General features: G+C 37.9%; 1 protein-coding gene across 1 annotated transcript; it reads right to left on the bottom strand.

The window, feature by feature from the left end:
- Nucleotides 1-345: 345 nt before the first annotated feature.
- Nucleotides 346-27,921, bottom strand: CHRNA1 (cholinergic receptor nicotinic alpha 1 subunit). The gene is made up of 9 exons (XM_074236383.1): nt 27,771-27,921; nt 20,447-20,592; nt 20,275-20,319; nt 19,340-19,449; nt 17,266-17,461; nt 15,952-16,189; nt 5,801-6,024; nt 3,037-3,276; nt 346-2,702 (listed from the first exon to the last, which is right to left on the bottom strand). The coding sequence occupies exons 1-9, from the start codon at nt 27,811-27,813 to the stop codon at nt 2,571-2,573; spliced, it is 1,374 nt and encodes a 457-aa protein (XP_074092484.1). The 5' UTR covers nt 27,814-27,921; the 3' UTR covers nt 346-2,570.

Here is a 27,921-nt window from a genome sequence, read left to right as displayed (position 1 = left end):
CTTTTTTCTGTACTCCTATTTTGCTGAGAGTAGTGGTTGCCAGCCTTCTTCAGTTTGGATACCCTTAGTAAATATTTTTTTAAAAGCCACAGACCCTTCATAGGAGCCTAGTTAGTGTTAATAACTGTTGATTGAGAAAATAATGCAATGACAAAAAAATTACAATGAACTTCAAAAAGGCTTTTTTAAGGTTTGCTGATCCCCAAACACAATATTCAGTCTCTTACCTCCATGACTTTTTGAATTGTTAATTAATTTAGAGAATAATGAAATGGGGGCAGGCGTGCCTGGTTCTTTGGGTATTTGTTGGAAAAGACACAAAGTCAGCAGGGAGTAATACTTCAATCACACTTTAATAAGGCACAAAGGGTATAGGGGTAAAGGGCACAGAAAGTTCAGAGAAAAGTGGCAAAAGTGGAGGGTTACAGATGGTGGGGTGCTAGGGAATAGGATGATAAAGAGAATTAAGGAGCATCGGGAAAAGAATGGGAAAGGGGGAAAGTCACAGAGAATAACTCATGTAGCCATGAGCTAGAGTTGGAAACCTTCAGCAGCCTGGATTCATAAGTGATGGAAAGAAAGATTAACTCTGATCTGTGCCAACTTGGGAGTTAGCTCATTACCATATCTGCATCACTTCAAAGTTAGGTGTGATGAGGATGTCTGGAGTTTATGAGATGTTTTACATTACATAGGACCAAAAGACTGGCAGCAAGGCCTCACTGTCCTCCCCTGATGTAGCACATAGTCTTAGGATGTAATTTTTAGTTAATATGTGATCTGGTTTGCAAATGATAACTTCTTTGATCTTTGGGTTAGTTAGGAAATGACTTCTAGGCTCTCCTCTGCAATCTTACTTTATTATTACTTTATATGGCTACTATACTAATTAGAAAAGAGTGTGAAGATCCAAACAGGATTTTAGCACACTTGGCAAGACTGTCCCTTGGACCTTGAATACCTTCCCTCCCATTCATTCCAAATCCTTATATTATTCAAGATTCAGCTCAACAGCCACTTCTTGCAGGAGGCCTTTCTTGAATCCCCCTATTATTAGAATCATCTCTCAAATTACTTTTGTATTTACTTTTAATACATTTCATATTTTCTTATTAGTATTGGTGGTTCAGTCATTAGCACAGCTTCCTTTGAAGTAGATGAGCCAGGTTTTCTTCTTTCTCACTGCAGATCAAATTTTAAGAAGCAGTGAAAAAAACGTATTAGATTTGGAGATAAATATTGCTTTAAATTTTGTCCAACTCTCCCAACTCCATTTGAGGTTTTCTTGGGAAAGATATTGGAGTAATTTGCCATTTTCTTCTCATCTCATTTTACAGATGAAAAAATTGAGGTAAATAGGCTTGAATGACTTGTCCGGAGTCACATAGGTAATAAGTAACAGAAGCCAAATTCAAACTCAGGAATAAAATTCTTGAAATAAAATTCAGGACAGACTCTCTATGTTCTACTCTAGCTGCCCTTTGGAGACAAAAGACTTGAGTTTAATTCCTGACTCCACAAATGTAATCTTGGGTGAGTCATTTAACCTCTCTAGGGCTCAGTATCCTCATCTATAAAAATGAAAGAGTTGTATTAGATGACCTTTGAGGATACTTCCAGCTCTAAATGATTTGGTAGATTTATTTCCCCCAGTACAATGGATGGCTCTTTCTTTTTTGTCTTTGTATTTCTAGCCCCTAGGATAGTGCTGGCTATTTTTTTAAAATTGTTCTTGATCTGTGATTTCAATGGGGAAAATAACTCCTGCAAAGAAAACTTCTCTACTAATAAGGATAAGGATTAGTTCTGTGGTTTAGAGTATAAAGATTGAGGTATTTAGTAGTTAAGTGACTTACCCAAAGTCACAAAGTCAGAATGTATCACAGAAAGGAACTGAATCCTTTTTTTTGCTGATTTTAAGCTAAATCTCCATCTATTTGATTATACTGCCTCGTCTAATTCTTAGAAGGCATTTTAATAAATGATGAATTGAAATCACTTTTCTGAGACAGTATGGTGTATTGTGATACAATGGGAAGTTTGGGGGAATTTAGAATCAGAGGAACAAGAAAGTTTCTTTTGGATTCAGGTTCAGGTATGTGAGGTGGGAAAAGGTGAAAGTTTTGAAGCTTATGGACTTAGCTTTAGACTTCTATAACTATTTTTGAATCATCTTAGGGAAGTTTTTCTTTATAGGTTTCTACCATAAATTCACTCATGTAAACATTTAATTTATACAAGTGAAGACCTTGACAGCAAATTGAAAAATTGGAAACTGGTTTTTTTGATGAATGTTAAAAGTAAAGTTCTCTCCCATTCCTCAACTTTGTCTGTCTGTTTGTCTGTGTGTGTGTGTGTGTTGAAAGAGAATTTCAGTATGCCAGCCTGAATTGTAAATTTCTTTTTGAGATACAGATATATTTCCTGAAAAAATTTCACTTTCCTGTTTGGGTACATTGGGAGTTAAGTAAAGATCAATCAAATATTAGTTAAATGAGAGTGTATGAAATTAAATCATTTCTTCTCTTCTTCCATCTCCTCCTCTCTCTATTGGAACTCAGCTTTCATATTCATCCTTGCTGATTTAACTCAATGAGACGACCAGCAAACACTGCCAGAGTTCCAATAATACACACCAGCATGAAGACACCAAGGAGAATATGATCCATGACCATTGCCACAAACTTCCATTCCTCAGCAGCCTAAAATGGAAGAAGAAAGTGTTAGAATAGAATGTCTTTAAAAGAATCACTGGTCTTCCTATGATCAGTAATTTAGCAGACTTGATATCATTTAATGCTTCTGCAGAGCTGTTTTTGTTTGAAGACTTCAGTAAATTATTGTCTGACAATTATTGTTCCTTGTTTACAAATGAATGATCTTTAACAGATGAAATTTTGAACTCACATAATGTGAAAATGTAATGAAAATTTTCCTTGGTCCCATTCCTGAAAACCAACATGCCCATCAAGCTCAATCTGTCCATTCACAAGTATAACTAAATCATTTTTTAAACTCTCAAACTGTAGCACTTACGTTATTGGATTCTTGCTCTGCTTTCATGGTTTCTGCAATATATTTGACTCCCTCGATGGCACTCTTCACATCAGGATGTTTGATGAGTGGAGAATGGAAAGCCATGGTTTGGGGTCCTGGTTTCCCAGAAATCTCAGAAATGTCAATGTCTTCTGTAAAAATCTTCTTTTCCTGTTTTTCTCTGGATGGTCGTTTCATTGTCGAAAAGAACATGACATTTGGGATTGTGTGAATGAAAACCTAAAAGGGGAAAAATATTCTACTTTAAAAGATTGTATCAGAAATGACCCCTCTGAATTGACTCTAGGGAGAAACAGAATGTCACAGTTAACAATGATGTTCTGTAATATAATATGTTTGCCACTGGAGGGAACCTGTTCTGCAAGCTGGCCTGCTAACTCAGACTTCCAATGTGTTTCTCCCATTTCTTTTTATTAAGAAAAAGTTCAATATAGATCTTCTGAGGGATATTTTAAGACCCTGGCACTCCAACTCCAACAAAATTCCTTTGTGAGCCATAAAAAGAGACATCATTCATTTGGATACCTGTGTGGTTTTGTCAAAAGACCCTTGGATACTTAGATTTTTAAGCACTGTTTTTAATTCCTTCATTTAAAAGATTCTGATTTAGATTTCCCCCCCATCGTATATAATATGAATGATTCTAAGACAAGAAAAGCATACTTTGTAAGCTAAAGGCCCTACAAAAGAGGTCATTTAGGAAAAGCATCAGCAATGTAGACATTACCCACATACTCCACACGAGATGAAATATCACCTAAATGTGATTTGAATGTATATGTCTACAAGGAAAGCTGCTCTTATTTCCTGAGTCCCCAGGGTCTTCTGGGATAGAATGGAATGTTCAGGGTGGAAGTAGAAGCAATAAAGTCTTGAAAGAATCACTGGTCTAGACTGCAGGTCTAGCCTGTGGCAATGCCTTGGGGTATCCTAAAAACCTACCTTGCCCTAGCCAGGATACTGCAGCAGCCTGCAGGGGCATGGATTTGCTTAACATTCACTCTTGTGGATTCTTTGGTACTCTCGACTCACTCCTCTGTTTTTTTTCTCTTGCTTCCATTTTAAAATGAACAGCAAGTTACCAGAAGTATATTGTGCTCTTTGAAGAAAAGGTGTCACATAACCCCAACAGACATTGTAGAAGAATCAAATGAAGTAATGCATATAAAACTCTTTACACATCTTGGGGCATTGTATAAAATTTCTGCTTATAGTGTTGTTATTTTTGAATATGGTACACACAGACTTAATGAGGTCTTGTGTAATAGTGACTTGTCAGAGTCAAACTTGGAGCCAGAAAGATCTGGGTTCAGGTCTCTCCTTTGCTTCAGCCTATGTTGAGGTTGCTGAGCAGCTTGTGTAACCTCCTAACTTTCTTGGCAATTTTCTAAGAAAAATTGCAGAGTAGGTTCCAACCAGCACTAGTGTAAGTTTTTTTTTTTCCTTATTGGAAGTTTTCTGCACCAATGAAATCATAGATCTGGTCCAACATGTCCATACATAGGGATGGGACCAGACATGGGGACAAACAATTTGGGGAACTCTTGGATAATGAAGCTCTCTTTATCAGTGCAGGGCAGCCCCAATTTTGTCCCTCATATTCTGAGATAGTTGCTTAGAACCCTGAGAGATTAAGTGATTTGTTCACAATCACAGAGCTAGTATGTGGCAAGGAAGGGACTTGTACCTAGCTCCTCTTATCTCCAAGTCTGATTCTCACACCAGAGGTATCAAACACACTGCTCACAGCAGCTTTTGCACCCCACAACACTCCAAATTGCAGTTCAAATTAAAATATAGTTTGGAAATAGTTAACAAACAATTAAATATACAACCGAACATTGAAAACACTAGCATGTGATTTCTAAGTCAATATGCAGCCCACACGAATGGTTTAATGGTCCCAGATTCTATTTGAGTTTGACAACATTCGTCTATTCATCCACTACTCCATGATTGTTCCTTAGTGCTGTATGGCAATGATAATAATAGCTGAGCCTCATATAATGCCTTAAGTTGGCAAAGGATTTTCTACAGATGATCTCATTTGACTATTCTATATTTGTTAAATCTGCATGTGATGGGAAGTGGAAGAAATATGGGGGAAATCTAGGCAATGCAAAAACAAAGGATATCAATAAAATCTGTCAAAAATCTCCTTGTTAAAAAGGTCCTCTGCTTTCAAATTCACTGTACCCCCTACTCCACATATTTGACTGTCTTACTTACATTATGAAGTCTCCTCTATAGAATCATTCTCTAATAGCCTGTTTTGTCACCATCCTGATCCCTTCAGAACTCTCTTGTCTTTTCATAGGGAGATTCTATCCACTTTCAGCTTCAACCATAGGTCTGATTTATATCTTGCAATATACCTCCAGCACAAATGCATTGGTTTCCACAAAGAAGAAAGTAAAAAGTTATTTATAAAAACCCGTAACCTGTGAGTAGGAGAAGTGATGTTTAATCATCCTCCCTAATCAAAAAGATTCTTTGAGGGTGTATTTGGGGTGGGATTTTCAATTCATGTTTTCTATCCCTCAGATCTCTATTGCATGTTTTATTCATGTCAAGATAGAAGTTAAAGAAGATTCTGACAAAGATATGCTGAGAATGAATTTTTGGTTCTTCAATATCATAATTCTATCAACTTTGATGTATTATGATGGACTTACAGATGTGCATCATGAATGAACATCCTTCGAATGTCCAAAGCAAGATGTTTGGAAATCGCCCCACTCACCTTCCTCACCCATTCAGGCATGACATGAGTACTTGGAGAGCGGTGGTGAGTGTTGATGACTATCACCGTGATGATGATTGACGCGATGACAAAGACCATGGTGAACAACATGTATTTGCCTATTAAGGGCACTGCACTGGAGGTGGAGGGAATCAGCTCCACAATAACCAAGAGAAATACAGTCAAAGAAAGTAAGACGGAAATGCTGAGAGTCATCTTTTCCCCTGAAAGAAAAAAAACAAGAGAGACACTGACCCAGAAGATTAAATAATAAGCCTAAGAAATTGTTGATTCAGGGTAGTATTTCCCAGATGCTCTAGTAATTGTCACAGGTAACAAAAAACTTGATCTTACTTTTTTTGATTTTTCCTACAGCAACTTTGTGAACCTGTTGTGTCTAGGTCAGTTCACCAAATTATAGCTTTAAGCCATTTGGTTTCAGGTGAATTAACCTGCTCATTAAAAAAAAAACTAATTTATGAAATAAAACAAGCATTTCCATAACATAGCATAATTTTTTAAAAAAAGATTGCACTGCGGGAAAAATATTGAAGCAACTTCTCTGGTGGACTCATGATAAAGAAGGCAAATCACCCCAGAGACAGAGCCATTGGAATCTGAACATAGATTGAAATACATTTTTTTTCTCTCTCTCTCACTATTCTTTAGGTTTCTCATCTTCTTGCAGGGGGGGAGGAGGGTTTATGTTTACTCATAACAAAATTATTGTAATAATATAAAATAAATAAACCAAAAATGATTGCATCTGCCCATTTTTACTAATGGCTATAAAATGTGGTATATATTAAATCTATCTATCTATCTATCTATCTATCTATCTATCTATCTATCTATCTATCTATCTATATTGAAGTTCTGGGCCTCTAAAGAAAGTTTTGCAAAGGGATCTTTAACCTAGTGGTCCCCAAATATCCACCTTTGTGGAATTTTCCCTCAACTACCAATACGATATTTTAAAGTTTGCTAGGATGCTAGCTTCATCTAAGAAAATTTTATTCTTTGCAAAGGTGGGAGAAGGAGTAAATCAAGGCTTTGAATGTAGAACAAATCCTGTTTTAGGCCTTTTAAAGCAAATAGTTATATTGATTCCATTTCTTCTATCCCACAGATACAAAAAGAATTTAGAAAAATTAGATATGATAGCACTCTGGAGAAAATTGAATAGGGATTTACCTTCTTCTATGTGGTACAGGCACCTATACAAAAATTGACTATGTTTTAGGGCATAAAAACATCTCACAAATGGACAGGAATACTAGATCTAAGATCCAAGAATACTTGGAGTAAGAAACTGGAAATCTGGAATAAAAGTGAACAGGTAGAAAGGTATCTGACCATTTATTGTGACCCTGAGCAAATTATTAAGCTCTTTTCAGCCTCAATTTCTTCAACTGAAAAACAGGGATAATAATCTATAGAATGCTTTATGGAAAGTCCTGCATAATTGTGAGGTAATATTATAACTCCTGACTAAGGAATAGTCCACTTGATAAAATGATGATTTGACCAGGTCAAGAAGACCTCCTCCTCCCCAACCCCTGAAGAGAAATGTGTCCTTGTTTTTTAGTAGAGCTTCTTATCTGAAAGAATGGTCCAATTTGAAAAGTTGAAAGATCTCATCATCTTTGCAGTTCAGACCTTCCATGAAAAGTATTCCCATGGGGCAGCTAGGTGGTGCAGTGGAGTCCGGGAGTCAGGGGTACCTGAGTTCAAATCCAGCCTCAGACACTTAGTAATTACCTAGCTGTGTGGTCTTGGGCAAGCCACTTAACCCCATTGCCTTGCAAAAACTAAAGCAAAACAAACAAAAAAAACCCCAAGAAAAGTATTCCCACAATTACTTACTGGACAAGTAGAGACCTTTTGATCTTTTCAGTGATTTTCAAACAGGGTCTTTTCAAAAAATGTTCTCTTCTACCTTGGAGGGATTTGTTATCTCATACCTTCGTGTATCTTGAGTTTTTTCATAAGTTAAAATTTTTTTATCCTTTATATTTCCTCCCCACGTTTTTTATCCTATGTACTGTCATTTCTAAGCACATAGTTTTCTCTCATTGCCTTGAGTTGGCAACATCAACAGAGAGGCCAGTGATGAAATGAAATTTCAATGAAAGAGGAAGGGTATAAGCATTTATGTAGGTCCTACAATGTGCGAGACACTATGTTAAGTCCTTTACAAATATTATCTCACAAATTACAAATATTTGAGACTCAAAATTATTGAAGGAACTGAGGCAAATAGGTTAAATGAATTATCCAGGGTCTCAAAACTAGGGAGTATCCAAGACAGATTTCAGCTTAAATCTTCCTGACTCCAGGTCCAATGTGCTATCCACTTTGCCTCCTAGTTGCTTAATAAAATGAAGAGCAGAATATCCTGGAGATGATCGATTTGATTCAGACATTTATTAAATGTCTACTATAGCATAGGTATTGTACTTATGGCTGGAGATTTTAATACTCACCATCACAGAATTTTCATCTTACTGGAATGATGAGGAGAACATACCATACATACAGATAAGTAAGTGCATATATTTACAGGAAGAAGAGAGTACTAGTCATCAGGGGAATTGGGAAAGGCTTTCAAACTGAGCTTTCAAGGAAGCTAAAAAGTCCAAAGTCAGGAGGTACTACATTTTAACCATGGGAGACAAGATAGGGTATGAAATTAGAGATGGGAAATGGAGTATCGCATCTGGGAAAAAGTTAGTAGCTCCAACAGTTTGGTTGAAATATAGAGCATATGAAGGAGTAGCATGGGAAATTAATCTATAAAGTATTAGTTGGGTTGTGGTGAGCTTTAATTTGGAGAGCTTTAAATATCTAGCTGAGGAGGTTGGGTTTTTTTTCCTATAAGCAAAAGGAAGAAACTCAAGATTTTTGAATGAGGCAATGATTAGTATATTAGTATATTAATTAGTATATTAATTTAGCAGCTATGTCTTCACATAGATTGAAAAAAGAGAGAGTCTGGAAGCAGGAGAATGTTACAATAGTACAGGTGAGAAAGAATAAAGGTTTGAATAGGTATCCATAAGAGTAGGCATCAATTTGGAGATATTTGACTAAATCAAGGGGAGGAAGAGTTAAAAAAATCAAGGATGATTGAGATTACAAATATGAGTGACTGAAAAGATGATTACTACTCTTAACAGAAATAGGAAAGTTCGGAAGAGAAGTGGGTTTGGAGGGAATGAAAAATAATGAATTTCATTGTGAGTATACTGAGTGAGACACCCAGATGGAGGTATCCACAATTCAGTGATTAATGTTGAATTAGGAGGATACCTGATTTAACCTCTCAGTATCATAGGATCCTAGATCATAGGGCCCTCAGAAGTCATCCAATTGAACCCAGTTATTTTAGAAATGAGGAAACTTAGGTCTAGGAAGATTAATAGAATGTTAACTCCTTGAGGGTAGGCATTGTTTCATTTTTGTCTTTCTATCCTCAGCAATGACACAGTATCTTTCACATATTAGATACCTAATAAATGTATAATTGAGGAAATTTAGAACTGGATATATAAATAAGGGAGTCACTGACACAGAAATGAACATTGAAACCATGGATGTTGATGAGTTGCCAAAAGACAGAGGAGAAAAGGGCTCAGGATAGTGCACTGAGGGACACTCATACTTAATGGGTGATCAGAAAGGTGATCATCTACCAGTTGGTGGGGACCTTCCCCTTGGGCTCCTTGGGCTCTTCTTGTTTTTTTTGTAAACTTTTTTTTTCTTTCTTTTCTTCTCTGTCTGGTGCCCTTCACTGGCATACAATTAATTAGACAACTTCCCTTCCTGCCTTTTTCTTTGACCTGCTTGCTTCCTTAGAAACATTTTATTCCCCTGCTACTAGGGGCTTTTTCAGCTAGCAGATGTGTGCCTACAGTAATTACCTGAGCTCACATACTGCTTCTCCTGGATAATGCCGGGGAAAGCTTTTTAATGACAAGTTGCTGATAAGCACAATACTCAGCCGCCCAACATTAAGCTTTGAGTGACACTCTTGCTTGGCTGATCCCATGAACTACAAATGCACCCGTGTCTAGCTTTCAAAGACATTAAGTCAACAAGGGAATTGTGGAACTAAATTTTTTTTCATGACTTTATGAAATGAGGTCTATCTGACTGTCATTTTTGGAAAAGAGCTTGCCTAATTTACTTTGCTCACAGCATTTTTTTCCTAGCCTGCCCTCCTTGCAGGAGGTATACAGATGGCAAAATAAATCTAGGCTCTTCTTGACTCCCAGTGACCTGCTCTGGTGATATTCTATCATTTACACCCTTGTACTTATGGTCATTATGTGGTTATGATTGCATTATATTTAATGCATATCATTCTGTTAATTATGACAGAGGCAACCTGGTGTAATGGATAATTGGTGGGCTTGGAGTCAGAGAGACCTGACTTTGAATCCTCTCCATGCTAATTGTAAGCTATGTTACCTGGGCAAATCACTTTATCTCTATATATCTCAGGTGTCACTCTAAGACTTTTTTTTTTTTTAACAAATTGTAGATGGAATGCCAGCTGTGTAGGTGGAATCACAGGTCTTTCTCTCATTCCTTATGACACTTAAGATAGGCAGTGCAGAAATGAACATGTTGCCCAGCCAATTCTCAGAAAACAGATTCCAATTTTCCAATCTATAGCATAGTCAAAACATTACTAATTTGATCTACTATATATATGTATTTGAATCAGATTTGTGATTTCATTGGTGAAGAGAAGTCCCAATGAAGAAACCCCCCTCTATCATGCAGGTTGGTACCTGTTCTATACCTCTTTGAGAACAAAGGATGAATTATAACAATAGTATAAGAGAGTTGTCTGGGGACACTGAGATGGAAACTGCAGCACCCAAGGTCACATGGCCAGTATGGGATTTGAACCTGGGTCTTCCTGAGCCAGGTCAGTTTTTTTAATCCCTAAGGACATGGACTCTCTTTTAAACCTACAGCATCCAGCATTTCCAGGTCATCTCCCATTCAAGTTCTAACCTGACTTGACTCTAGTAAATGTCAATTGTCTGAGGTCAAATTTGAGCTCAGGTCGTCCTGACTCCAGGGCCAGTGCTCTAGCTACTGCACCACTTGGCTGTCATTGAACCCTCATTGCCTTGCTTCCAAGACCTCGCATCCAAGTTCTGATCCATATCTGGTCACTGGACCCAGATGGTTCTGGAGGAGAAAGTAAGATTGGTGACTTAGCACAGTACCCCTTCACTCAAACCAAATTCATGTGGTTGTCGTGGTATCACCTCCCTGATGTTGTGGTCTTCAAGAATGGAGGACAAACAACAGATCTGACTCTATTTTGCTTGTGAGTGCAAACAAATTTGGGCCTATTAAGGGCCAAAGACCATATCACATCTATCTATTGAAAATAATCATAGCAATGATTATGATAAATGATAATAACATGTAGCATTTATGTAGGACTTTAATGACCATATTTGATCTTAGCAAAAACCAGGTGAGGCAAGTTCCAATATTAGAGGCATCTAGGTGGTTCTTAGGTAGATCACATGAGAATCTACCCTCAGGATTATTATAAGGACAAAATGAGATGATATTTGTAAATACTTTGAAAACCTGACAGTACTATATAATTGCTAATTATTGCAATTATCCCTATTTTACAGACGAGGGAGAAAAAAACTCAGAAAATTAAAGTAACTTTCTTAGGGACACACACAGCTAATAAAGGACTGAGGGAGGATTTGAATTCAGATCTTCCTGACTCCAGGAAGACTCCTGTCATCTGACTGCCTTATACATGTACCTCTCTACCTACATAGAAATGTCTACATTTCTACATATATAATATAATATATGTACAATAATACATATCAGTAAGCAATTTTACTTCAATGAAGCATAATGAATAGTGACTCCAAAAAAGCCTTAATATTTTGCCTCATGATGACTAGAGGATACCCTAGGGTTCTCAAAATAGTTGTAAATGGAATGTAAATTTTAACAGTCCCTGAAATGCTGGAATGACTTTGAATATAAGTTTCAGGAGTGCTTTTATCTATTAATGGTTGAAGGGAAGAACATCCTAACTAAGGGTTGATATGATGAAATTGCTCAGTGGTAAAGCATTAGATTTGGCATCAGGAAAACCTGAGTTCAAATCTTGCCTTAAATATTTACTGGTCCTGTGACAAGACACAAAACCTTTGCCTCAATTTCTCCAAGAGTAATAATCAATGACATTCATAATAACCATCCTTTCTGTCTTCTTTGACCTACCTACTTCTTGAGAAGCAAACACATCACTCCCCTACAGCTAGCTTGTCTTGTTGTTCAACCTTGTCTGACTCTCTCTGATGTCATTTGGCATCTTGGTAGAGATACTGGAGTGCTTTTGCTGAACCCAGGATGATGGGTCTCACTGATTTCAGGCCCAGCATACCACCCCTATGCCACCTAGTTACCCCTAGTGATCATCTGAGCTCATATGCTGTCTCTCTCTCTCACACACACACACACACACACACACACACACACACACACACAATTATTATTATTATTATCTCTCTCAAGAGTCTGGCTTGCTTCTAAGTAGCTAGGGCTAATGCTTTATGCTGAAACTCTCTCCCACATTCTTGGAAATTTTCACCTCGTGTTTTTAGTCAAAATCTTGACATTTTTCTCTCCCCGTTTTTCTACTGGATTTGGAGTGTTCAGAAAGTAGGTGGGGTTGGCAGGCCCCCCAGGCATGCTTCTTGAAGGCAGAAGATCCCCAACTTCCCAAGACAGGACATCCTATAGTCTTGAAGTGCCTTTTTTTTAAGGTTTTTGCAAGGCAAATGGGGTTAAGTGGCTTGCCCAAGGCCACACAGCTAGGTCATTATTAAGTGTCTGAGACTGGATTTGAACTCAGGTACTCCTGACTCTAGGGCTGGTGCTCTATCCACTGCACCACCTAGCTGCCCCCACCCCCGAAATGCCTTCTTAACAAAGAGGGACCAGAGGCGGCTAGGTGGTGCAGTGGATAAAGCACCGGCCCTGGAGTCAGAAGTACCTGGGTTCAAATTCGGTCTGAGACACTTAATAATGACCTAGCTGTGTGGCCTTGGGCAAGCCACTTAACCCCATTTGCCTTACCAAAAAAAAAAAACCCTTAAAAAAAAAAGAGGGACCAGAGACTATCAGGAGGGACATGGAAGGGAAGGACTCAGTTATTTGAGATGCAAATATAGTTAGAACAGAATAATATGATAGGAAACTCAGGGAGTGACACTACCTGACCAGGGGAGACTCATACCTCTTGCTCCCCCTCCTCGAAGTCCCCCAGGACTTGGTTTGAGGTATTCAGTGCTGACAAGTTTATATTATGACAATCATGCAGACCCCCCACCCCAACCTTTCTGAATCACACATACCGGGCTCTACATGATCCTGGACTGCCTGTCATGCCAATTCGCTTCCAATTTTGTTAATGTACATACATATGTTTTCACTTAGTTGCAAACAGGATCTCTCTCTCTCTCTCTCTCTCTCTCTCTCTCTCTCTCTCTCTCTCTCTCTCTCTCTCTCTCTCTCTCTCTCCTTGCCACAGGGACATTTACAATGAGAGGAGAGCAGCAAAGCAAACAGCACCAGGTCACTGGGCACTTAGAAATGACCTAAGATTCTCTTTGAAGATGCCTGTCAAAATCTTCTCAAAGATGTCTGTTTATTTTCCATGATTTCGTGAAAGTCTGCTTTTATCATTTTTTTATAGTTTAAATTAGACAGGAATATCAAAGAAACAGAATAAGAAATGTGTGCCTAAGTAAAATCTTCCCCACACGTGTGAATGTGACTAGAGTTTTAACTTCTCTGAGTCTCAGTTTCCCCAGTTGCAAAATGAAGATCATAATACCTGCAGAAATAACCTCAGCAGATTTGTTGTGATGCTTAAGAGATAATATAATATGAAGCACTTTATAAGTCTTTAAGCTCTAAGTAAATGTAAATTATTATTATAGATAGTAGTAGTCCAGTAGTACTTAAATTAAATAGGGCTTAATTTTAAGTCCTTTATAAATGTAAATCATCATCATTATTATTATTACAGATAGTAGTGCTTAAATTAAGTAGAATTTAATTTTAAGTTCTATATAAATGTGTTATTGTTTTTATTACTCCAGTAGTACTTAATAAATTTTAAGTTCTTTAAAATGCTATTATTATTGTAGACAATAAACTTAAATTAAATAGGACGATTTTAAGTCCTATATTAACATAAATAATTGTTATTTTTGGCACTCCTGGAGTATATAACCTTTCTGCTCATTTGTATTAATAATATCTGAACTCCTGACCTTATAGATTTATTGTGAGGAAAAAGCTTTGTAAGCCTAAAAGTGATTGTTTATTGTTGAAATGATGTTTACACACACACACACACACACACACACATACAAACACACAAAATCTCGATGTCATGAAGAATGAATACATACCATTTATATTTCATTAAAACAGTTGATTTAAAAATGATATTTATGATTATTTTGGGGGGAAATTGGGTACCAGACCTTTAATCAGGAACATAAAACCATATTACAGCATTATTTCCATAGGGAATTAAATATATGATGTATTATACATGCGTGCACATATATGTACATACATGTTTTGTGTACATGTGTGTATATGTAATCTCCTAGTACCCTTTCTCTGAAGTTTTGTTTTACATAAAAATTATCTTTTAAAAATGTTTACCTTTCCTTGTGTGCTATAAATTGTTGATAAGTAGCAAGCAGTCTGGCACACACACACACACACACACACACACACATTTTTTACCCTCAGGGGAGATGCTACCCTGTAGAATATATTTCTGGCTTGATTCCTGAAAGAACTGGCAGCTAGAGAATATGTGGGTTTATTTGTCTCAGATATAAAGGGCAAGAATGTTAGCTCCTGCAAATAGATCTATCAGGGCTCCTTTCCAGGGAGTGTGGTGAGACAATGGAGCTATAGATTAGTGAGGGCATTTTTAGAGAGACTTTTCAGAGGAGTTGAGCAATGGGAGAGTTTGGTAGCAGATACAACCAAGTAGCCTGAGATGAGAAAAGTGGAATGAAAATATCACTTTAAAATGACTATTTTTTTTCCATATGTAGTATTTATTTCTTTGTCCTTTATTGTCTCACCTCCTAACTCTCTCCATTTTTTTTTAGGTTTTTGCAAGGCCAATGGGATTAAGTGGCTTGCCACACAGCTAGGTAATTATTAAGTGTCTGAGACCAGATTTGAACCCAGGTACTCCTGACTCCAAGGCCGGTGCTTTATTCACTACATCACCTAGTGGCCCCAACTCTCTCTATTTTACCTCTTCCTGTCAGCCACTGGACTTCCCTGAGCAAATTGGATTGAGAGAAGAGAGTAGAAGGAAGGAAAAGAGGCAGGAGAGAAGGCAGGGTGATCCAGAAGAGGGTCAAAGCTGGGGTGAGGTCTGAATCTGTGATGTCTTTTTAGAATTTAGTGACTTGAGATGCTAAATACTCTTTTCTCCTGACTAGGGCAGGATATAGGATAACCTTCATTCTGGATTCTTTGCATGTTTTTGTTAGGCTAAGATCACATTAGTTTTTTTGATTACCTTATAACACCATTGACATATTACACTTGCTGTTCATTAAAGTCCATGGGTCCTATTTGCATGAACTGTTTTAGCCATATCTTTCCCCATCTTATACTTAGACTGTTGACTTTTTGAACCAAATGCTATATTTTCTATTTATCCCCATTAAGTTTTGGCATATTAGATTCAGCACATTGTCTCAGTCTGTCAAGATCTATTTGGATACCAATTCTGTCATCTAATACATTAGCCATCCTTCTCAGCTTCCTGTCTTTTCCATATTTGATAAGCATGCCATTTGTCTGCATCTTCTTAATGTCTGTCCTTAACAATGCTATCTTAGTCTGTAATAAACTCTAATGCTTTTTGAGGAATGAAAATTTTGTCTACCTACCTATCTTTCTTTGTTAACACTAAAAGGTAAGGAACAGTATTCTTCTGCATAGACACAGTAAGATGACTCTTGGTCACTCTCCCCCGAAATACCAGCAGGAGACCAATTAGCATACTCAGAAATACACTCAGCAGATGTACCTACCTGAATCTGTAGGCAGGTAGAATACCAGGCCAGTGAGGAAGGAGAAGAGAAGGCAGGGAATAATGACATTTACAATGAAGTAGAGAGGCAGACGCTGCATAACAAAATGGTAAGTGATATCCAGGTAGGGAGTGTCAGGGCAACAGGCATAAATAACCCGGTGTCTCCAGCCCCTTGATTCCTTAATCACCCATTCTCCACTCTCCATGAAGTTGCTCAGATCAGGTCGATCATTCTCCTGGGAAGGTGCAAAGGAAATGTGAAAATCATCTAAACAAAATAAGTATAAATAGAGGCAGGATGTCACAGTCAGTGACTCAGTGGAAGAAGCATGGTTTGACCAGCTAGATACCAAGGTTTTAATCCCAGCTCTGCCACTCACTCACTATGTAACTTTGAAGCAAGTCTCAATATCTCTGGACTTCAGGCTTTTCATAATAGCAGTTCACATTTCATATAATAATTTAAGATTTACAAAGTGCTTTCATGACAATAGTCCTGTGAAGTAGGTATTATTCTGAAAAAAAGTGTTTTATGGGGGCAGCTAGGTGGCACAGTGGATAGAGCACTGGCCCTGGAGTCAGGAGGACCTGGGTTCAAATCCGGCCTCAGAAACTTAGAAATTACCTAGCTGGGTGGCCTTGGGCAAGCCACTTAACGCCATTTGCCTTGCAAAACAAAAACACTAAAAAAAAAATAAGATAAAGTATTTCATAGATGAAGAAACTGAGACTTGAGATTCATGGCTAGAAAATGTCAGAAGCCAGAACTTGAAATCTGGTTGTTAAATGCAAAATTAGTATGATTATTTTTTAGCAATAATCTGTGGTTCAGTGAGATTATAAATTAAAAGACAGTTTTCTTGGGGGGGGGTGTAAACTTTGTGTTATATTGGGTCAGTGTGGACTTAGCCATTTTCATCCTCTATTTGGACATTAAAAAAAAATAATCCAAGGCACTTGCTGAACTTGGATAGCCTTTGGCACTTATGTCCTTAGAGATCCCTTCTTAATGTTTGTGGGAAGTACTACAGTTGGAGGAATAAGTGATGAGGATGCTCTAATGGCCACGATGTCACTGATTTCTGGAGACAAGTGCAGAGTTTTCTGAACCAGGGACTTAGAGAGGCTGATGAGAACTCTTCTAGGTTCCTGTATTTATTAAAGCAGAGCAGATTGTGGACAGGGGTGCAGTGGAGGATGGGAATGGATGACTATTTTGTGAAAGAGCCTAATGTTCCCCTTGAACCTAGCTAAAGGAGACATGGATCCTCAGCCCCTGTTTTTGATCTTGCCAGTTTCAACCACTGCTTACTGGATTAATGGCAACCACGGAGCCATCGTAGGTCCACGTGCCCAGCTTCATGCTGCAGTTCTGCTCATCAAAGGGAAAATGGGTAACTATGATTTCACAGTAGCTTTTAAAAATGGCTGGAGGTGTCCATGTGATGTGTCCAGTGTAGTCCAAGAGAACTTTGGTGAACTTGACAATGGCAAAGTCACCATTGGCACTAGGAATGAAAATGAAAAAAAAAGGAATAATGGTTGGAAATGAGCAAATGATTCTTTCTCAAAAATTCAGTTTAAGTGTGTGTGAATGGCAGAAATAGTCAATTTATTCAGTCTGTGGCCCTTTCCTTCTCTCTATGTTTCCAGGATTTGGGTCATTTTCCCCTTCCCCACCTCACCTTTCTTCTCATTAGCATTTAGCCTTTTGTGTATTTCATACAGCTAATCAAGAGTTAACTAGACAAAGACAAGAAATTTTACTTTGCAAAGGATCCATTATGCTCCAAATGATGGATTGCATGTTGTGAAATGATGCGGTTTCATTAGGTCTGGAGCTTTTAAGATAAAATATATGCTAAAAATGAATTCTCAAAAAATTTGCTTCATAGAATCTTTTTTTGGACATTGTAGAAGTCATATGAATTAGACTAGATGAGTTATGCATGAGATGACTCAAGAGATAGTGTTGGACTTGGTGTCAAGAAGTCTTGAGTTTAAATCCCTTTTTAGATACTTAATGATGTTTGATCCTGAACAAGTGACTTAATTTCTGTCAGTCTCAATGTCCTCATCTATAAATTGAAGACAATTACAATACCTTTCTCATAGGGTTGATGTGAGCCCAAATGAATTTTTATATAAGTATACATAACATATCTCATTCTGAAAATCTTAAGCATTATATAAATATTAGCTAGTATTGTTGTTGCTATTGTTATACTGAATAAGAATGGTAAATAATATATTTTTGCCTCCCAAATTTTGTCTCCCAAATTTCATGCTCACAAGCGAAAAGATTGTAATATTTTCTTCATAAAGCTCTCACTGTCATTTGTTCTTGAAAATACTCTGAATGTAGCTCACTTCTATACCCTCCTGAAGCAACACATGGAGAGATAGTGGATAAACTAAACTTCCCTTTCCTTGACTAAACATCAGTATTTTTTCTTCTTTGTAGTTTTCCAGAATTAGTTTATAGAGCTTGTCAAAAGCACCATGGGATTTTAATTGCTTTTCTGACTACTGCTGAAAAAAATAACTCTGCTTAAGATACTCCTGCTATCTCAGCATATTTGTTCCCAAAGGTTACACAAATGATTAGGTAATTTGGCTGAGCTTGGAACCTACAGATAATAAGCAAATATATGGTAGAGAGTTAGAGCTGGAGAGTGGCTGCTTCATCAAAGGGCATCTTTTCATTTGCTAGCATTTAGCACTTTCCCTTGGTAGGCATGATACAATGCATAGCCTGTTCTTCCTCAGCCCTTTGTGGGGTAATGACAGACTCTACATCCTTGAGCCCGACATTGAATGCTCCAGACTTTAAGGGATGTTCTCTGAAATGAGCATCTTGTGACAAATGAAGGGCATATGATAATGAATGTGTCATTATATCCAAATGTCTGGAATCACATTATCATTTCACAACATGAAGTCCATCGTTTGGAGCAGAATGGCTGCTTAGCTCAGACATCTTTTGCAATCAACAGCTCTAAGTGTCTTGGGATGATGTGTAGACTGTGATGAATAACAACCCTGGTTAAGGCCTATTTGGTAGAAAGGACATTTAATTCCAAGGAACTCAAAAATACAGAGCTTGGGTTCCTTGGACATTTGCCATATACTCGTCAGTGGCTCTTAGGGATTAAATGTCCCCCACCCTCCAACCCTGATTTAATTTGGCTCCAATCAGGGTTACTATTCATAACACAATGTACCATATGGCAACCAGCATGGTAACTTCATCCTTTCTTTTTAAGATTTATTTAATGCTAACATTGCCGAGCAGTCTAGCAGGTGCAAAGCCAAATGCAGACTTTGCATTTTGACTTTCTTTTGTAATTCCATGGAACAATCTCTGATCTGTCCATTTTGCTTACTTGTTATAGAGAACAAGGTCTGGACGCCAGATATTTTCAGATGGGATGTGAATTTTTTTCAAGCCACCATAATCTTCTGGATTCCATTTTAAATTGTAATCTATCCATTGCTAAAGAAGAAGAAATTTAGCCAGTTGAAACACTGCTCACAGTAGTATAAATGAATCTAATGCTAACAAGAGCTATGGATGGCCACTTTTCATTCAGATACTGTGCTTCTATAAGAAAGTTTGAATAAGAATTCAGTTTTCACTTTAAGAAGCTAGAATGACTATCATCTGAATTTTTCCTTCAAGCTAACAGCATTATGAATACTGAGTGATTACTTATCCTGTTGAAGATACAGCAGGTCCTGAAGACAAGCCTAGTAGCTATGACCAGTGGACTTAAATAACATGATAACAACATAAAAGAATGAATTTGAAGAAGGAAGACATTCCCTTTGAATCAGGGCCCTCTGGAAAACCCAAAATGGCCACTTGAGAGAGGACAGAGAATTTCTTTAATATAATCTATTAATTTATTCATAATAATTTCAGTTGATGGGAAGATGTCTCTCAAGAAAAACCAGAGAGGAGCTTAACATTTCTGAGCTACTTCTTAGAAGCCTCAAATATTACACCACGAGAACATCCACAAGAGTTATCCAACTCAGCAATTACATCTCATGTTGAAAAAATAAACTCACCTTTACAGTCTTAAAAAATAGGCATGATTTGAAGTATTAGTCCAGAGAAGATGTAGCAGTAGCTCCAAGGCTACTGTAACTATGCAGAGATCAGTGGAAAAATTCATTGTCTAGTGATGAAAATAGGTAACGTAAAAGTATGGGCCTGAAGTACTATTTTTTTTTAAACAACTGATCCTTTTCACTAAACTTTGAGCCCAAGTAGATTTGCTATACTGAATGAAAACACATATTCTTTCAGATTTACCTGCCTCAGACGAACATTGGTGGTTACAATTTGATTTACTTCATCCTAAAATTAAAATAAAGGAATAGCCATTATTTTAGAAGGGGGAAATAGAAGGGGGAAAAAGAGGTGAGCCAATTCTGATGATATGTTCAAAGCATGTAGAAGTGCTCCTATTATTGAGGCCTCCTACCACATTGATGAGCTGAATGAGCTGCAGGCCCACAGTGACCTCCACTGCTTGCCGGTGGTCCTCCACTGGCCTCACCACACTGTTATAGTTTTCAAATAACTTTGCGACCAGTCGGGTTTCATATTCAGAGGCCAGGACAAGACCAGCTGCAGAAAGCAAAAGACACACTATCAGATTCCTCTTGACCATGGTAGGACATGGTGACCCACAATGAGGCTATTTACTGTCTTTAAGTTTGCTGACTGACTACAGCTGCTGGGATAGTCACTTCCCAGGCAAAAGAAAGTAGAGTGGGAATTTAACATTTGTCTTTTGGGCAGGTGACATTCCTCAATAAGGGAGTCAAACAGAACTGACTTCCCAGCATGCAGGATGTTGATGAAAACAATAATAATACTGGTGAGGAAACATGCAAACAACTATTTAGTACCAATAGATATAAATATAATTATAAATATGTAATACTTTATTTAAATATAAAGAAAATATTTTATAAATTACATTTTTAAAATAATAATTTATAAATAAATATAATTATTAAATATAATCCTACATATACACTGAAGAAAGTTACTAGAATTAAAGAGTCTGGAATGACACTTAGGTTGTAAGCATGAGTGGTAGGAGGGTGGTGAGTCCCTCAAAAGTAAAGGGAAAGTGGGGGCAGCTAAATGGCCCAGAGGGTAAAGTACCAGCCCTGGAGTCAGGAGGATCAGAGTTCAAATCCAACTTCAGACAATTGATAACTTAGCTGTATGATCTTGGGCAAGTCACTTATCCCCATTGCTTTGCAAAAAAAGAGAAAGTAATAGGGAAGTGGGGCAGCTAGGTGACCCAGTAGACAGAGCACCCGCCCTGGAGTCAGGAGTTCAAATTCAGCCTCAAACACTTAATAATTACCTAATTGTGTGATCTAGGGCAAATCACTTAACTGCATTGCCTTGCCAAAAAAAAAAGTAATTGGAAAGTTTGGAAGAGGAGAGCATTTGAGGGGAAGACAAATTAACTGTGGACATGTTGACTTTAAGATCTCTACAGGACATCCAATTTGAGATATTTTACAGGCTGTTGGAGATGTAAAACTGAACATCAAGAGAGAAGCAAAGAGATCCGATTATCATCTACACAGAGATATAATTGAATCCATGGGAGATGATGACAAGTGAAGATAAGTGAAGACAAGATAAAGATAAGTGAAATAGTATAAGAGGGAGAAGAGAAGAGAGTCCAGAGGGTCTTTGGGGGAATACCCATGTTGGGCAGGTATAACTTGGATAAAGATCCAGCAAAAAGAAATGGAGGAGTAGAGGTCAAACATGTAGGAAGAGAACCAGGAGAATACAGTGTCTCAAAAAACCTAGAAGGAAGAAAGTTTTAAGGAGAAAAGGGTAATTGTTGAGTCAAAAGTTGCAGAGAGGTCAAGAATGATGAGGACTGAGAAAAGGCCATTCAGTTTTTCAGGTAAGATACCATTGGCAATTTTGGAGTGAGCAGTTTTAATGAAATGATGAGATCAGAAGATAAATTGTAGAGTTAAGAGAGTGAGAGGAAAGGAAGTAGAGGCAGGTGTATTAGACGAATTTTTTTCTCCAGGAAAGTAGCCTCCAAACATAGTTACATGAACATAAACAGACTAAGGGAGAAATTTTTAAGAATGGAAGAGACCTGAGTATTTATAGACAGCAATGGACAAGGAAAGATTGAAAATCAGTGAGAAAGGGGATAGTAGAGGCAGCAGTATTCTGGAGAAGAGGGGTTATAAGGGGATCACATGTGCTCGTTGACAGGTTTGTCTTCTTGCCTGTGAAAGGGATACCTGAGAGATATGAGACAGGTAGGAGAGTAGAGGAAGAAGCTCTTAAGAGATTGTGAAATCCTGAATATTGCTTCACTGTTCATTCTTGTGTCATTTCAAACTTTAAGGACTCTGTGGTTTCATCATGTGTTATGACCTCTATCAGTGTAAACTATTGTGTTTCAGATAAGCTCCGACTAAACAATTTCATCATGAAGTCACCAACTTTTCAGTAAAGACAGTCTGTTTTCCTCTAGCCTAGTCCACATTTGTATGTTGCATGATGCAGATCTAAAGCCTTTCCAATATGGTAGAAACCTTCAGAATTTACGCTCCACAGGAAGAGTCTTTAAGGTCCCAGAGTCACTTCTGGGTGGAAAGGTATTCCTTCATGGAAAGGCATAAAAATAGAAGTTTGATAGATGTTGTTCTTGGTCATTAGAATGAAAGTAAATACATGTATGTGTTATTGGCATTGGTTTCAGAACTCTTTTGAAACACAAATGAAGACAAAGGACCTTATTAGAGTTCAATTAGTTTTAGAGCTTCATCTTGTTTAGTTCTGAAAAATTCATCACTTTAATATTCAGGATCACATGTACTCTCTGGTCAGTGTGTCCTCATCTGTAAAATGGAGATAAAAATTCTTCAAATGATATAATGTAAGTAAAGTGCTTTGCAAATCCTAAATTACTATATAAATTTCATTGTTATTTTTTGTTAGCAGAAACAAAATGGGCATATCTTTTTTACTAAGGCCTTGATCTATCTGCAAAAACAGATGTACTTTTAATTTAGAAGACTGAATCTGGGTACTCAACAAGTTGTTGAGAGATTATCTGCATCAGGTCAGAGAATGCTTGCATCATTTGGGACAGACATCTGCTTTCTCCAACATGTTGAAAATGTTAACTTTTAATCTGCTTCTCTTGAGACAGAGTCTCTACTTTTCTTTTTAGCCTACTGTCCATTTCATCTTGTTATGTCTCCTTTATACTTGAACTGCTTCTTCAGACCATGGAGAGCTGAGACAGCTGCAGGCATGTAGACTCTTTTCTCACAGGGCACTAAGGAAAGGAGTTGAACTCTTATGGATGGGGCTGTATCCATTCTTTCCTTGCTGGTTTGTTTTGCTATGTAATTAAGTAAAGTTCATGGATATATTAACATATAGCATTTATATAGCTCTTACTACTATGGCATTATGCTCAGGTACATGCTAAGCACTATTACAAATGTTATCTCAATCGATCCTCACAACAACTCTACAAAGTAGATGATATTAGGGCAGTTAGGTGGTGCAGTGGATAGAGCACCAGTCCAAGAGTCATGGGGACCTGAGTTAAAATCTTGCCTCAGACAAGAATTACCTAGCTGTGTGACCTTGGGCAAGTCACTTAACCCCATTACCTTTCACTACCCCCCCAAGAAGATGATATTATTATTATTCCCTTTTTACAGATAAGGAAACTGAGGCAAATGGAGGTTAAGGGACTTGTTTAGGGTCACAAAGTGAATATCTAGATTTGAACTCAGGTCTTCCTGACTTCAGACCCCACAATCTATTCACTGTCCTTCCCCTAAGGCTAGGTCTGAGTGCCTCTCTGTTTTTATACTAAATAAAAATTGGTTTTTGCTTATTTTCAGGAAAAAAGGCAAAAATTCTGTGTCTAGGAACAATTCTCTAGCATTATGCCATCTATGTTCCTAAGTATGCTAATCTTCAAGACTTTAGGGATATTGAAAAGTGATCCCAGAGTGAAGTCTGAAGAGTTTTTGCATGTTCTCCTCATCCAACTGATTTCAATGGTACTTTGAGGGAGAATTCATTGAGGGTTTCCTAGTGCTCACTTTTTACAACTCTTTTCACAATTAAGACCAGAAAGAATGAGGAAATGCACCCTTCTCCTTAGTTTATTGGCCATCTAAGTCCCTGAACCATGGGAGAGGACTGGCAAACCATGGTAAGCATTTGTGCCAGCTCATTTTTTTTGCTAGGAGTGTTATTTGAAGAGGTTGTTGGTCCTCTGGTGTTGCTTCCAGGCAGCATGGGTTTAAGTGTCTACTTATTTTTAATAAATAGGGGGAGGAAGCATATGGTGAGAAGCAGAGAATCTTCTCTGTGTCACTGAGAATATGTAGAAATTGACTTCTTTGCCCTCCAAGGAGAAGAGTTGAATTCTGGAGACAGGGCAAAGAATAGTCCCGAAACAATCTTAACATCCTCTCCCCGCCCCCCCCCCCCCCCACTGCCTCTTTTAAGGTTTCTCCTCTAACAAATTGCAGACACATTCTGTTCTTTCTGGGCCAGTATTCCAGATGTGAATTTCTGAAGAGCCCACACTTGCTTAGATGCTAATTAGAAGCATTAAAATTTTCCCCATTCTTTGTGGCAGAGGACCTAAGAGTTCTAAAATCTTTGTTGCTACTGTTCACCATTGCAGTCATTTGGTCAATCTTTCCAACTACAAACCTATAAAATATTTTTATGAGTACAATTGTTCCTGGCTGAACAAGTAGTATAGACCCTTTGCTAAGTGATAGGGGATACAAAGGACAAAAATGTTATCTCTGTCCGCAAGACTTTTGCATTCCAATAGGAGAGAGAATATGCAAATAATTGTATACATATGAGATATATAAAGTACAAATATAAGATAAGTTCAGAAGGGAAAAGAACTAGAACTGGGAGGAGGACAGAAAGGAAGGGTTTCTACACAAGGTAGTATTTGAGCTGTATCTTTAAGGAATCCAGGGAAACAGAGGTAGAGGAGAGGAGGAGGAAGAACATTCTAGTCAAGGAGGGCAGTCAGTGAAAAATCACAGATTCGGGAGGTGGAGTACCCTTTATGAGGGAGAGCAAATGGACCAGGGTGGTTGGATCACAGAGTACATGGAAAGGAGTAAGTATAAGAAAATTGGAAAAGTAAGAAGGAAACCAGTAGAGAAGATTTTAAATTCCTGACAGATGACTGTCTATTTTATCCCCAAAGAGATTCATTGGGTAAAGGTGACATGATAAGTCCTGCATTTTAGGAAAATCATTTTGGTAGCTGAGTGGAAGATGAAGTGGGGAAAGACTTCGGATGGAGAGACCAATTTAAAGGTCAATAGAAAAGTACAGGCATGGGATGACAAGCACCTGCACCAGGATGATAGCTGTGTGATTAGAAAGAAGAGACTGTAAGAAGGAGATTTTTGTGAAGGTAGAAATGATGAGCTGACAACCAACAGGATAGATAAGTTCTCTGGACTTCAATTTGCTCATGTGCAAAATGAGTGGGTAGGACTAGATGATCTTTACAGGACTTTCCAGTGACAAATCTATGACTTACAACATCTATTTTATAAGCAGTATTGCTCCTGGTGGGCAAGTAGAGGGACCTCAATCAACATAGTAGTTTAGAAGATCAGAAAAGGGGTCAAGACTTAAGGATTCTGTTTCCACTCCTAGTTTCCTGGTTTGGGACAATATGTTATACAAAAGAGGATTTTCCCTTTTCTTGAAATAATAATGATCACCTCTTCCAAAATCAGATGAAGATAAAATATGGTACCCTGAAGTTACTGGAATCAAAGATGCTTTGTAAATAGAATAAGATTAATAGCTTCATATGATATTCTATGTTATTCACAACACAAGAACAAGTCTTCCTGAATGTATCCTCTAGAACGGGGAATGTAGCCATGAATCTGAGCCATTATTCCTGCTGATGGCATCTGATATGCAGCCTATGTGATAATATGGGGATAATTAGGAAAAAAGCATAATTTACTGTTGCAAGGTCACAATATACCTGAGTGGAAGCCTTTGACCCCTTTTTTAATAGCCATTTGTCAGTCTGTCTCCGGTCTATCCATGTCTCCAAGTTGATCACACATTATTGCTCTCTGCCATCCTCCTACCCCCTCCCTATCATGTTCCATTCCGGTCAAACTGCCCTACTTCCTGTTCCCCAATACAACATATCTCCTGCCTCTACACCTTTGTCCACTGACAAAGAATGACAAGAATGCTCTTTCTCCTGGGATCCTCACCTTTCTCCAAGGATCAACTCAAAGGTCATTTCCTCCAGGATCTTTCATAATTCTCCCAATTGTTAGTGGGATACTCCCTTAAAATATATTTTTAATTTTCTTTTTATCTGTGACTATATTTCCTTTCAATAGAATGCACATTCATTGAAGGCAGCACTTCATACTCCTTTCCACCCAGTAGGACTTAATAAAGGCTTGTTAAACCAAAGTGCATTGAACTGGATTGACTGAATAGGTTCCTGTCTCTGTGCATTTATCTGACTTGGATGTCCCTTTGTGCTTCTGACCACATTCCAAAGCTAAGTATAGACTATTTTTGCTTAAGCACTACCCATGTGAATTGTCTTCTAGCCAAATTTGATTCTGCCAGCATCTCTAAATATTGTTCATATACTTCAGCATTTTTAAACCTGGCCATAGAATTTAGGACATGCCCTCAGGATTCTAGATCTAGAGAGTTGGTGTTTTCTTTCCTTCTCAAAGCAGGGAATATTGAATGAAGAGTGAAAACATACCCCTACATGGCCCAGTTTTAGCAGGATCAATTTTGGATCTCCCACGATCTCACTCATTTTAGTTCAGGGCACCTCCTCCAGGTGTATCTTTTGCTATTGAAAAAATGAGGTACTATGTACTTTTTCACCAAAATGGCCTACTTTTGCCAAAGTAGCTTTGGAAAGGCTGAGATAAGGGGACATCTACAGTAAATTTTTATTTAAGGACTCAACAAACATCTGTTTCCCTTGACCGGAAGTTCAGGATTTCGGATACTGTTTCAGTTGCTATGTTGTGATACATTCCAGAGCTGAATATGGGTCAAGGGCTATACAAGGTTTTATAGTTTCAATTCAAACTTAAATCCTTGATGCAGTTAATGACCTGGAAAAGCAGCAGAATTTATTTGTTTTATGGAGGGGAGGGTGTTATTTACTAAATAGAGCTTTAGTATTGCGAGATATTTATCTTTATAGGGAAAGTTTAATTAGAATTATTAATAGATCTCTCGAGCACATGCATCTGTCAATCAATCTTTCCACCTTAGCCAAATTCCCCAAGAGTAAATAAAAGGACTTGTTAAAAAAGTATAGTCTTTGGGGAAATAAAAATATGCAAGAGCCTAAAAGACTCAAGTATTTGAAGAGGTCATTCAGTTGAGTTGAGGTGTGGTTAATAATTATTGGCAATCAGGGAAATAAAAAATTAAAGGGATGAAGTGGGAGTCATGCCAGGAGATTGTTAGAAAGAGACAGGATTCCACATCTTTTAATCTTATACCATTTTACTTCTCCTTTAATTAAGTAACAGAGACAAGCATTGTTTATCCAGAGAAAGGACAAGTGAATGCTGGGGAGGGTTTACTGGACTAGCTCCTGGCTTGGAAAGTTGACCATTCATATTTTGTTAGAGGGAAGGGGACACTGGTCCAGACTCCCTAAGACTCCCTTACATGCTCTAAGAGAATCCAAAGGGAAAGTTGCCCTCCCATCTTACCTGAGCAAAGACAGAGAAACAAGACGGCAGGAGTGGACTCCATGGGCTGGGAGCTCCTTGCAGGGTCTGTCTATCAGCCTTTAGGAGACAAAGTCTAAAGGACCCTCTGGATTTCAGTTGGCTTTGCTGTTGCTTCCTAAAGGACTTAGGA

The sequence above is a fragment of the Macrotis lagotis genome, chromosome 1 (assembly GCF_037893015.1).
Source record: "Macrotis lagotis isolate mMagLag1 chromosome 1, bilby.v1.9.chrom.fasta, whole genome shotgun sequence".
Lineage (NCBI taxonomy): Eukaryota > Metazoa > Chordata > Mammalia > Peramelemorphia > Peramelidae > Macrotis > Macrotis lagotis.
This window is presented reverse-complemented; position numbering and strand designations above follow the sequence as displayed.

Excerpts from the sequence above, each read along its gene's own strand:
- CHRNA1 (XM_074236383.1), bottom strand. The coding sequence starts at position 27,813 with ATGGAGTCCACTCCTGCCGTCTTGTTTCTCTGTCTTTGCTCAG. Across the intron at positions 20,593-27,770 it reads GTTTCTCTGTCTTTGCTCAG|CTGGTCTTGTCCTGGCCTCT; the intron begins GTAAGATGGGAG and ends TGCTTTCTGCAG. Across the intron at positions 20,320-20,446 it reads TCATTCAGCTCATCAATGTG|GATGAAGTAAATCAAATTGT; the intron begins GTAGGAGGCCTC and ends TTTTAATTTTAG.